Source organism: Pelmatolapia mariae, linkage group LG10_11, assembly GCF_036321145.2.
Source record: "Pelmatolapia mariae isolate MD_Pm_ZW linkage group LG10_11, Pm_UMD_F_2, whole genome shotgun sequence".
Lineage (NCBI taxonomy): Eukaryota > Metazoa > Chordata > Actinopteri > Cichliformes > Cichlidae > Pelmatolapia > Pelmatolapia mariae.
The window spans coordinates 7,996,049-8,009,277 of NC_086236.1; the positions used below are offsets into that span (position 1 = coordinate 7,996,049).

At 39.9% G+C, this 13,229-nt stretch overlaps 1 protein-coding gene across 1 annotated transcript; it reads right to left on the bottom strand.

Moving 5' to 3' along the window:
- Nucleotides 1-1,597: 1,597 nt before the first annotated feature.
- On the bottom strand, nucleotides 1,598-12,786 carry LOC134636557 (adapter molecule crk-like). The gene is made up of 3 exons (XM_063486589.1): nucleotides 12,304-12,786; nucleotides 9,511-10,118; nucleotides 1,598-6,527 (listed from the first exon to the last, which is right to left on the bottom strand). Exons 1-3 carry the CDS (start codon nucleotides 12,521-12,523, stop codon nucleotides 6,393-6,395), a joined length of 963 nt encoding a protein of 320 aa, XP_063342659.1. The 5' UTR covers nucleotides 12,524-12,786; the 3' UTR covers nucleotides 1,598-6,392.
- Nucleotides 12,787-13,229: the final 443 nt, after the last annotated feature.

The window sequence follows — 13,229 nt, forward strand, 5'->3', positions numbered from 1 at the left end:
TCCACGCAGCGGACTCATCCACGCCTACAGCCTCCAGCCAAGTCAATAAAATATATTCAAATAAAATCAATAATAAAGGTAGTGATTTAAAAAAAGAAGTGCGTGAATGAATAAAAAAGTCACGTGAATAAATTTAAATAAAACTGAAATTAAAAAATGAACTTGAAATCACGTTATATAAAAAAAATTAAGGTAATTAAAAAACAAAGAACGAATATCCACGAATAAGTTAAAAAGGTCCGGAATATAAATAAAATTAAAAATAAGCTAAAGAAAATAATTTAAAAAATAAATGGAAAAAGTAATGAAATACAGTTAAAAATAATCTAAAATATATAAGATAAAAAAACTTATGAAATACATTTAAAAATAAAATAATAGAAAAATAATCAAATAAAAAAATTGAAAAATACAAAAAAAAAGTAAATTCAAAACCCTACAACACCATAATGTTAACGCCTTAACAAATCACTTACACTATTCATTGAAGAGTGCAAGTGAATTTGCAATCTAACATGTTAAGAAAGCATAAAGAAGCACTTTATTTTTTTTATTATTATTTTCCAAATAACTATATTAATAATTACTTTACCAAGAGTATCATAAGTTAGTAAAACTGAACTAAAGCTAAATGTCAAGAAATATTTTAGTTATCTGAAAAAATATGAAAGGGTTTTTTGTTTTTGTTTTTTTTAAATGAAGCTTAACCTTAAATAATACAATGTACTAAACCAAAGATAAATTGATATAGACCAGAAATTACTCTAATGTTTTGATGTTAAATTTTTGTCTTCATAACCAGCAACAGGAGGCTTGAGTCCCAGTGTTTATTGATACTGGGATGTCTTTGTGACTGAGTCCCAAATGTTTGTATTATTCCCACCATCCATCCTCTTCCGCTTGTCCAAGTCTGTTTGTATTGCTGTGTAATGAAAACTAAAGCTAAAGCCAAACTTTTAGACTAAATGGAAACATGTAAACCCACTAATCTGAAACTAAATTGAGTATACAAAAACAATTAAAACGAAATAAACATAAATATATATTAACTGTAACTGGCACAGCGCCCCTTGCCTACAAATAACAATAAATTACAGTATAAACAATAAAATGGGAATTCAACACAGTCTTGACCAATCTTATTTACTGTAATGTAGTTTATCATGTAAATCTTTGGATTCGTTGGTTGCAGTGCAAAGCTGCTACAAAGAAGAGCTGGGGTCAAATTATTGTTGGTTTTGGTTTTTTACACATTTGGGAAATATAATAATTTATATTTTATTTATAATTTATGAATCTTGAGAATAAAACCCAGATTTGGAGAATAAAGTTGCCATTTCGATTAAAACTCCTGCCGTTAGTGCCAGGCTGCCTCTAAAAATTACCCCCATGTAGATGAAACTAACTCACAATTGGTTTAATTATCTTTTTTTTTTTTTAGCCCATAAACAACAAAACTAAAAAATAATAAAAATTGGTTCCAAACCTTTTCTGTAGAATGTGCACACAGTAAACTTAGCATTTATAAACCCTGAATGTAGATAAACAGAATAAGTTCACACACCGATAAAGTGCACCCTGACAATTAGGTGTATATTTATTGACTAGGATACACTGATAGATTACACACTACAGAAGATAAAAAGCTAATTTTGACTTCAAAATAAAAGATTTTGACTCATTGTACAATCTCCTGAAAAGAAATACAATTTTTGCTTGTTCTGAAAAATGTATCACCACTAGATAAGGTGCATGTTTGTAGGTGATCGGTCTTTAACTAATGTGGCAGAACTGAGTAACAGTGAGGTGAACATCCCAAAAATCAGCAGTAAACCAGAAAAGGAATCACAAACGACCGTTCGAAAAATAAAAATCACCATTTCACACCAGATTTTATATTCGTTTTTAAAAGAAGCTTTTCATATCACCCGAAAATCACCAAGACAGCACCAGCAGGTTTCAGTTATGTCACGCTCCACACAAAGCACTCAAAAATGTCTCCTTTGGGACGTGGAAATATTGCATGGATTTATTAATGCAGCACAAACGGGGCTGTACATACTGTATACGGTTATAAAACATGACATTAATGGAGGTGTACAAAAATATTTTCCATAAATCTGAATCTCAACAAAAGAAATATGAAGGAAAATTACACACAATGTAAACTCAACACAGCTTCTGCACTCTTAAATGTGTTTGAAAATTGTGTCCAACCTCCCCACCAACACACAGCTGCGATCATTTAAAGCACTTTAAGGACCCCAGTAGGTTTTATCAATAAACGTGCCTCTGATTGCATCATTATTATAGATTTATTACAGGTATTTTTAAAGTTCTGATTCACCTTCTTGCAGTTGGCCGTTTATCAGCATCGTGTTTTGGAGACGTCTGCCTTCTCTTGAATATAAACTAAACTGGACTCGCCCTGTGAAGCGCCAAGCGCACAGAAATTCGTATGAAAAGCACATCAGCGACATCTCCTTCCAAGAATCATAATCATTTGTTAACCACACACACACAGAAAATAAAATAAAACCAAATAAATCCCCAACTACTTTGTTGTGAGAAGCTTCATGTAGGGCACTACTTTTCTTTCTGCCCAACCACACAAACCTGTGCAGAAGGAAGTGGTGAAAGATTTTTTTCTTTTTTGGTTTCTTATTTTAAAAAAAGTGTGTGTGAAATAATAAAGCAAACAATAACTAACATAGGCAGAGATGATTTCATTTTTGCTCTATTTGGTCATATTTGTCAACATTAACCACACCCCTGTATAATAATAAATTAAAGATTAAGACAGCCAGTTAAAGACTAATGACTAAAACTACTAGTGAAACCAATAAAAACCAAACTAACTAAATGCTTTCAAAACGAAAGTGAAATTAACAAACCCTTTCTGGCTACTAGCTACTAAACTAAAGAAAAAAATATAAAAAATCTGACACAAGTTACAACCTTTAAGACAGGTATGCAAGTGATTAGCTTACAGTTACTGCTGTCATACAGTTACTGGTATTTTACACACAAAAAAAAGAGTGAAAGGGAAAAGAAAAAAAGCAGACAAATGTTCTCTGTTTACCTCCAATTACTCAACTGATCTGTCCCCTCATTTCTCCAAATTTAAGGTCAGTGTTTCTTTCTTTTTTAAGCATTTCTTTTGCCCCCCCTACTGTACACGTTTGGACAGTAGGGGGCAGTTACCTCCTGGGGGAATGCATTTATGTAGGAAGCGGTTTATTCACAGGTGAAAGTGTAACAGTTACTGACTGTTTCCGCACCGAGCACACTACCCTGACACTGGAACATCTGCACGTGTCTGTTTTTGGATGCTCTGAGAGCGACGTGGCGAGTTTAGTTCCATACTATCTGAGAGAAGGCAGGCGTCGCTAACACTGGGGTCGACATAAGTGGTTCTCAAACTGCACAAGTGTGGGAAATAAGGTGAAAAACACTTCTGTGTGTATTTTAGGGAGTCTGTTAGTTGCACTGCACCATCTCCATTGAGATAAAAATTCATTTTTGGACCAGTCTTCCATATTACTGACAAATTCAAACTGTGGGGTGCTAACTTTTCCCCTCCCACAGAGTTTGAAAACCCCAGATCTATACTGCGAGGTGTGAGGTGAACACCTTCTCATCCTCCGTCCCCTAATAACCACAGGAGGGACACGTAGGCATCATTTATCGCTTTCGCTCCAGGGCAGGTCTGAACTTCTTTATTTTGGAGAACCAGAAAGATAACATGCAATTCTGGGTGTGTCCTCGAGACTTCAACTTCAAGCCAGTCACTTCCCAATTTAACTTCTCATCTTTTCCAAGAACAAATATAAGGCAGGTCCGCGGAGGATGCGGACCCTCCCTCGTGACCAAGAAAAACAAAACAAAACAAAAAAATCTATGTGCAGCAGGGGTTCCTGTTTCAGTTAAGCACTGCCAGCAATTCAATCTTTGAATGCATCCTGACAAAGATGATAAATGAGTTTCTGACCTGGTAAAAATACAGGGTGCAACCAATCACACCCCCAATTTAAGACTTTTCCCCCCTCCCACACACACACACACACACACACACACACACTGTTTTATCAGTCTCAATGCCACTCACCACATTTCACAACCATTGTCAAGTCTGTACTAACGACAAAATTAACAAAAAAAAAATAATAATAATAATCCCAAGTTGCTGATTCCTCTCCTCGTTTCTGAGAACAAACATGTCCTTGAGTAACAGATGACTTTCAGGTTTCTATTTATAATGCCACGGTGCCAGCAGGACTGCGAATGTTCATAAAAGCTTTGTGTGCTCAACATGACAAAGTTACAGCAAATGCCATCCATGGCACCCTTATGGCACGAGAAACAACATGAAAAAACATGTCCGTTTTAGCAGTAATACCTTTTTTTTAGTGGTGGATTTTATCTTAAAAGCGTCTCCGAATGACTGTCGTATCAGCCCACCAGGAGGACAAAAATAAAATCCCTCAACCTTTCTCCTTGCATCCTTTAATAAAGCAGCCTCACGGGATTGTTCCTTCCTCTGTGACAGGGTGCTCGTTTTGTTCTTTCGCATTTCTGCGTCTTAAAAGAGAAAAATAAAAAAGGTGTACACTCTCTGGCCATAAAAAGTAAGAGAAAATCAGCATAAAGAGGGGAAATCTTTACAGTATTTAGCATGTAAGGTGTGCATGTATATAGAGTTAATTCTATAATATTATTTTCCACTTTTTGTACAACAACAACAACAACAACAAAAAAGAGGACTTGGTTTGTAGTGTAGGGTGTGGTAAAGTGGTGACGCTGTCTCCACAGGACAGTCATCAGGTAAAGTCTTTGTTGGTTTCACTCCGAGGTTCACAGTCTAGCACAAGCAAACAAAAAAATCTCTCACAGACACACAAATCTGTGAGAGCCGCAGTGTTTTATCTCCCGTTTTATCTCCATTTCCCTCCTGCAGGTGTCAGTGAAAGGTAGTGGCTGGAGATGCACGGATACAACGGGGAGGAGGAGGAGGAGGGGGATGACTCTGCTGTGTGATGTGATGATTTCAATACTGGGATGGAAGCATGTAAAGCAGGGTTTGACTGATATCGGTCACCTGTGCCGTCTTTAATACGTTTTCAATTTAATACCTCTGTTAAATAGGAGGTATTAACAGGTTTAGCTGTGTTTGATCAACATGCTCAGAATCAATACACTCGTGTAGCATCAACGCCCTCTGAGCGAAGGGAGGGGGGGCTTTGATACCTGTATTTTGGCTCTGACATTTCCAGTTTACACAAATTTACTACAAGTACACAGAGCTAAAGTCCACCAGAGTGAAGATACGTCCCTGCTCAAGCAAGTTTTGATCATGTGCAAACAACACACTAGTCTGGATAACTTTTAATCCAGAGCAAACATCTTAATAACTGCTCAAAAAGACAAACCTCGCATTAGTGGACTTTGGGGGCTCGGTGTTAAAAAGATGTGGACTTGACAGTAACAGCTGTGGTTACAGGCAGACGTCATCATTAGCTAGTCTAATAAAGAAATGTGTTAAGGTTATTGGCTGGGCCTGATATTATATCAACTGTGCCCAACGGGTGGAAATAAGATTAAAAACGATTAAAAAGTTTACGTTTTAAGGAAAAACTGTTGCATAAGCACAACAAACCTCAGGTTTCACTCATACCAACTACTTTGGCTACCCCATTCTTGCATAATTATAGAGATTGGATACAAAGATTGATCAGGACATCACTGTGACAGTTTATCTGATCACATGTATTTAAACAGTGGTTTAACTTTTGGATTTGTATTAAAATTAAATATTAGTTACTTTAAACTGGAAAACCTGCACCCGAGTACGACTGCAGGTTTTGGTTAAGATAAAAACCCCATGTTTCCTCCAACCTGAGTGAAAACTTGAGGTGTGTAAGCACGCTAAAGCAAAATCCAATTGTTCTTATATCTTTTAAACTATGATTATACAAAAAAGTTTAGCAAGTTCTTGACTTGTTTGTTTCTTGGTCGCCTCAAAAGGGTTAAATACACGCCTTTCTCGTCAAACCGTTAACGGACCTTCCAGTGTCATCCTGGGTGAACCAATACATGCTGCCATGTACTTCAGTGTGTCTGCAGATGAAGGGCAAGCCAGCAGTGATGTTTGACAACGCAGGCAAACCGATATCAGTCCGACCACAGGGTAAACTCTTAATATGACTGGGGTTCATTAAAAAGACATTAGACAAGATCAGCCAACACATCATATGTTGTGGTGGGCAGGAAACACTGACCAGTTTAGCTCAGAGTTTCATATATTGTGTGCTTGCAGAAATCTTCTTCTATTCCAGCATGACGAAACTGAACGCGAGGGGATGTGCTGGAGGTGACGGGAGCGCCTGCGCTTCTCAGCTCTCGTCGTCTGGATAGTACTGTTCCAACAACCGAACGTGGGTGAAAGGAAAGTGGCCTCGTTTGCCTTTGCATTCACCCTCCCATTGGCCGTTCACGTTGATCTTGGTCACTTTTACGGTGTCCCCCACCTGTCAAATTTAGGAAAAAAAAAGAAAAGTCAGGCATGTTCTGCAATCCTTACACTTCCTCTTCACGCTCTAAATAAACTGTGACACATGCAAGTCAAAGTTATCAATACAACCTCAGTGTCTGATTTCTATCAAAGCCTGCAGAAAGAAATGCATTGATGTGACATTGATTGACCCATCTTCGTTTTACAGCTGCAGAGCAGAGAAACCATACAGGCCAAATTACAGGACTTCCACATTCGTCAGCTTTCATCTGATAATCAGATCCGGCCAGTTTGATCCGCTTCATTTACTCAACGAGATGCTGTGTTCATGTTTGGCTGAATTTTTCCTTCCTAGCGTGAGTGACATATTTATCCCATGAAGGTCATTTTAGTGGACACAGAAGCTGGAAATGAGGACACCAGATGCAATTCACATTTTTCATAAATTAGATATAGATTTGGGTATATTGGCCTTCAAAATACTATGAAAGTTAATTCAATATCAGCTAATACATTAATAAAAGGTTTTCTTTTTACTCCTTAGAAATTAGTATCACCCCAATAATCCAGCCTCAGTCTTTATTAAATGCACAAATAGTCTATATTTGGACACTGGCTGCAAAATTTCTGTCAACCACTTTAACAACAGCAGACATTTATAAAACAGTGTAATGCCATCTCGTCTGCTTTACCTCACACCATCTTCCACTTGTGATAATTCAAACACTGCAGTGGCTTCTGTCCTTACAGAGGAGAGTCAAATAAACAGTGGATTTTAAGCAGGGGGCTCTGCTGACAGCAGTTCATCCAAAGACTGGATGCGCCAAGCAGATTAAATTTACTTTAGCTGTCTTTTTTCTTTCTTTCGGAACTACGTATCATTACTGTTAATTTTTTTTCCGTTAAATCAGTTCCAGCCAGTGTTGGGGCTGTTACCAAACATGTAAGTTTTTACCTTTTAAACACTCACAAATTACTTATTTACTCCTTGTAGAAAGTAAATTCTTACACTGCTTATTCCATCCTGTGAACTTCCCAGTTTACAGTGTAACACTAAACCTTTCATATTTCTGTCAGAGTAATGAGGACACACAGAAGATCTTTCGTTTGGGTGGTGAGGGACACAAAGTCACCCACTGAGGAGTTTTGGGTCCAGACTAATGAGTGTTTTTCACCATAAAGAAAGAGTCTCAAGGGAAATCGCCGGAGAACAGAGGCCTGGGTGGGGATGAGCTTGCACGCCTCGGGAAACCTGCACAGCAAATCAAAGCAAACTACCAACGGCCACAAGCCGCCAAACACAGACAGCGGGAGAGATCCTCAGTGATCCGGAAACAGAGGCAGCTCTTAATAAACCTTCCTCAGGTTTTACTTACAGAAAACCTGTGAGTGTTACCTCCTATATATAGTAGGTCTGTATGGTCTTGGCTCGCGCTCATTTAGGCAGCGAGCGAGTTTAAGCATTTACAAACGACTGAAAACGCAGCGCTGCAAAGCCAAAAGGCGTGCCTGATTTAATACCACACGCAAACAAGAAATCAGAAGCATTGTAAGGAAAATAAATGCAGAAATATTAATATTTTTAAATCCCTGTTTGTTTGTTTTTTAGTTCCATAACTGCTGGAAACAATCGTAATGAAATTAAAATCCAGTTAACGGCCCTGCCTTAGATTAAAGGACGTTATCATGTCGTCACAGCATTTGGCTTTGCAGACCTGCCATCATGCTCGCTGTGGTGGGTTGTTGTTTCTGGCCAGAGGAGTTTACACTTTACTGTCACATTCTTCCAGCTTCGTGCTATAAATCAGAATCACTCCTCAGAAGCTTCACATCTTTTCTCCTGCATATAAAAAGAAATCCTGGAAATATTTTTACTGTCCGGCGGTCACAGTATTGCTGTTTAACTAGCTGTAATTTCATTAAACTGAATAAACTGTTCATATTCCAAATCACAGACTAATGTAATCAGATTGTAACCCACTGCTACAGCTCAATGGAGTACATCAACTACAGTTCCGTCGACGGACGCCGCCGATTATGGTCAACATGCACGGCGATGTGCTTCACTACAGTTTCACATCACATCTCTATATATAACGTCCATTTCCAACACAGACGTGTCTGGGCGTGCACACACAGGTTCACACCTGGACTTTTGCGATGCTCTGAAAGCGATGTGTGTGCAGGGTGCAGGAACACCATCCATCATCGTCAAATGAGAGAAAACAGTAGGATATTTCTGACTGTTGGACTCGTTTAAGCTGGACATGCTCTCCTATATCTTCTCCTTGACTTTTCCCCACCCGGTATACTTGTCAGTGAAAAACTGAGCTGTGTGTGAGAGACAGGTGAGATCTACACATAAGAAAACAACCCAAACTGGCCATACAGTACACCTATACGAGGAAGGTAGATAAGCATGTTTGGGCCAAACACTGCGCATTATGGAGGGTGGATAACCTCTGCCGCCTAGCACGGATGCTGTTGACAATTAGCAATCCCACACAGGTAACAGGATGACTGGACTATGGAGCAAATCACCCAACCCTGATATCAGAGCTGAAAAAAAAATGGAAAAGCTAAAATTTTAGTTGGCCAAACGGCAAACGTTTGCAATGTGTAGACACTGAGTCCAGATTACTGTAGAATGTACTATTCAATACATCACCACAAAGCAACTTAAAAGCGTTGTGCTCCACTGGACCTCAGTGGTAACGAATGTTCAATGCAACTTTCACATTAACCCATTGGGCTGCAGTGTGTGCATGAAGAGAGGCCACTGTAAAGGATCTATGTCTCCACTCTGAATGTCCTCATGCTCGCTGTCAGCCTGCATTTGTAAAGACACAGTGTGCGTGCTCACATGCATGAGTAAGCCATTATAACAATCGGGACAATCTACGCCGCCTCGGCTCGGACCCTTTTGAAAGTGGAAAATAAGGGAGGGGAGAGTGATTCACAATAAACAAGAGGAAAGTAACTGTTGATAAGATTAGTACCTCCAGAGCCAGCGCCGTCTTGTCGTAAGCGTTGGGCACCCGCTTCTGAATTGCCCGGGCATAGACCGGCCCGTTCTGTAGGTTTGGGAGCTGAGTGTTGACCACAGGCTGAGCATACGGGCCCGGTTCCCCCAGAGCGGTGGCCTGAGGAGAACCTGTTCCATCTGTGCTGCCCGCTACCCCGCCAACATGCCCGCCTTGTCCGGTCCCTGTTGCGGGGACCGGACTAAGACTGGCTGCAGTGGGCGAAGAGGGTCGGTACCTTTCCACATAAGGTACAGGGATCATCCCGACTCGGCCTTCCTGGTTCTTGGCGTGCCACCACTGCTCCTCTGGTTTCTCCAGCACGCGCAAGATGTCCCCTCTGCGGAAGGGGAGGTCCTCATAGTCGTTGCCAGGGAAGTCAAACAGTGCCCGGACATACTCTGCTTCCTCGGTCTGCTGGGGAGGTCCGACAGCGGGGGGGCTGATGAGGCCTGACTGCCTGCCTCTGTTCACAGGCTCTATGAGCGTTGTGGTGTCCAGGTAGTGGATCTTGTAGAATTCCAGCAGAGCCGGCAGCCCATCAAACTCCTGATCCCCAATCCGAAACCGAGAAGGAGCCAATCCTGGTGGAAGAAATGAGACTTTATTAGCTTGCTAAAAAATAAAAAAAAATTAGAGGAACCAGGACAAACCCCTATTTCATAATAAAAATAATAATAATTTTGCCACCTAGCCTGTTTGTTTAATAAACACCTTAAGCTGTGCACACATAACCATTTTAGTGAAAGAGAAAATGAAAGTGTGCAAAAAGTCATGTGATCAATGTTACCTAATATAACTTAATAAGCCATTATATAAATCTCTTGATATTAGAAGACAATAACGGATATGAATAAGACCACAGGCAGGTAGGTTCCTTTAGATCGACATGCAACATTAATAGTGATCATACTGTATTGTGATCGTAACTGCAGAATGACTGTCCCGTGCCCTTCCCTCCCATCCTCAGAAGTCTGAATTCCCAAGTACATTTGCCAAATAGTGTACTGAGCAAGCACACAAGTACAAACTTGGTGGTGTTAGAGAAACACCCACTGAAGTGGAGCTGTCCACTGTGTTTGTGCTGTTGGTGCCTGTGGGAGAATTTGTCATGCAACTAGCTGACACATTAGACCTGAGCAGATTGATTTTTGAGGGATAATAAAATTGACAATGCATCAATAAAGGCAAACAGTATCTAGCCTACTTCTCACTGATTCACTAATTTCCACGAGGGCTTGGTACAGCCAGATAAACGACAGAAGAGAAGAGCAGCAGAGCAAGTTTCTGCAGGACGTGGATTCAGGAATGACTCAATTATGACACTGTGTCACTTTGAGTTCAACTGTCCTGACTCAAACAGCACCACAGCTGAATTAAGCACTTGTTTGTCATTTCAAAATAAATGTGACGACTATGAGGTGAATCATTTTGCGTACAGTCTCTTTTACCGTCTATGAGGCCATCCCCTGATTTACTACTGGGAAACAAGACACAGGGAAGTTCAGAAAGGACGAGGATTGCGCAACAGCCATTAAGGGCCTCAAGCACAACGGCAAAACCTGCAAGTAGGGGTGTGTGTGTGTGCAATAGGGCCTGATCACAGACATTCCTGAAGCACCAATCTGACCAGTCATCCCCCCGTTGTGACAGCGGAACTTCCCCAGTTCATTCAACCCCTGCAGCAGCAGCAGTAGTAGTAATAACAGTTGCTCACACCAGCTCACCTTACCTCTTTACCTGCTGAAGGGTAGTCCTGCTGCTAAACAGGGACAAAACACCGCCAAAAAATATATTACCCTTAACAAAAACAGTGGCTGAATGACTAAAATGCGGTTATTTATTATCCTTTAAAGAAGCCTCCATCAACCACACATGGGGATTAGATTCAATAAAACTACTCACCTTCATTTTTCAGTTAAAAGCAACACTGGCTCACAGAACTTAGTAAAACTATATACTGGTTTTAAAAGACAGCTTTAATAATCACGGAAAGTTATAAACCTACATGTTACTGTATGTATATGTTAGTGCCTTTAGGGAAGTAATGTTAATTAGACAATTCCTGAAAGGAGTTCAATGTTGCTTGAGGACTTTGTGGACGGGGTAAATAGTGGACATTTATTACATACATACCGACTTTTAAAAGAAGCTTTAAAAACCCAGAAAGATGTAGATTTATATGGTAACTAAGTGAAAACATTTTGGATTTAGTGAAATCTTGTTAAATAGGACAATTCCTAAAGGTAGTCTGGCGTGGCTTGCGGAAAGAGGTGTGTACAGCATACCTACAAAGTTTTGTTTTACATCTAAGATTATATTATTATAGGAATAATGATTTCAAAACTGAGCTTCAAAAACACTAAAAATGAATAATGGTAAGATTTGAGTGCTTGTGGAGTTACTCAGATGTTTTAAATTGGACAATTCCTAATGGGAGTCTGGCGGTAGCGAGGTGTGTAAACCACATGTATAACGTTTTGTTGAACAGAGTGGTGATTTTTGTTATTACAAATACGCCGACTTAAAAAGGAAGCCTCCAAAACGCGAAAAGATTGTAAATTTATTTGGTAAAACCAGGATATATTTGTGGATCTACTACTGTCTTGATAAATTACACAATTCCTAAAGGGAGTCTGGCGCTGCTTGAAGAGCGAGTGAGCTAAATCCTAGCAAAGCAGGTTTAAAATGAAAGTACTCCTTATGTTAGAGCCAAGGGAACACGAAGAGGATCAAGTTCAGTTAAAGTGAGAAGTAGACCAACGTTACCTGATCCAGATTGTCTGTTGTTGCTGATACTGTTGATGATATAATGGGACACTCTGGAGTTCTCCGACACGGAGAGCACGTAGTCTCCGGGGATGGTTATCGAGTCCCTCACGAGGAAAACACCATGTCTCTGTCCCTGTAAAAGAGAAACCGCCTCCTGGCGGCTCAGTCTCCCCCAATACCAGCTTGCACGGTCTTCGGCATCAAAATTACCGGCCATGGCTGTGAAATCCCGTCCAAGGCTTGAGGCCTTTCCCCTTCGCCTCTCCCTATCCGCAACTCATACAAAAACTTTGGTTGACTAACACTCCCGCTGGAAAAACGTCACAACGGCACGATTTTCGTAACGTCTAAGCGTAATATCAAGGGGTTTATTTCGGCGGAACGAATTCTGCACCACAAATCAGAATGATCTACTTTTTGTTGTTTAAAATAACTAAAAAAAATCATAACTATCGTGCAACAAGAAACTCCAAAGCTGAAATGGCGGATCTAGGGAAAAGTTGACCTCATCTACCGGAAGGGATGCCCGGTCAATGGGAAGCGGTGCGTTCACGCCCATTAAAAGATTGGAAATCTACCAAACGGTCTTTCATCTCCGTTTAAATTACGGCTACATTTAATGCGGATGCCTTCTGTTTATATTAGTTTGCTTTTGTTTTTTGCTGATTATGTCGTCTTTGTCTTAGCTTACAAATTTCCAAAATTTAAATCCTTGACATGACTGGAAGCCAAGCATCGCTCATCGCAAGTTTATGTTGAAACAACAAACGCACCATAGAAGTTAAAAAGCGTTAACATTGTGAAAATCGTAAAATACAGCTTTTGGGTTTGTTTGTTGTTGGGGGGTTTTAGCATTCTTTAAGAGATCAAAATAAACTTAATATAAACTTTAGTTTATATATTAATATCGTCCTTGAATTGAC

Coding starts and splice junctions, on each gene's coding strand:
- LOC134636557 (XM_063486589.1), bottom strand. CDS start 12,523: ATGGCCGGTAATTTTGATGCCGAAGACCGTGCAAGCTGGTATTGGGGG. Junction 10,119..12,303: donor CAACAGACAATCTGGATCAG/GTAACGTTGGTC, acceptor TTCTTCCACCAG/GATTGGCTCCTTCTCGGTTT. Junction 6,528..9,510: donor AGACGGCGCTGGCTCTGGAG/GTACTAATCTTA, acceptor TAAATTTGACAG/GTGGGGGACACCGTAAAAGT.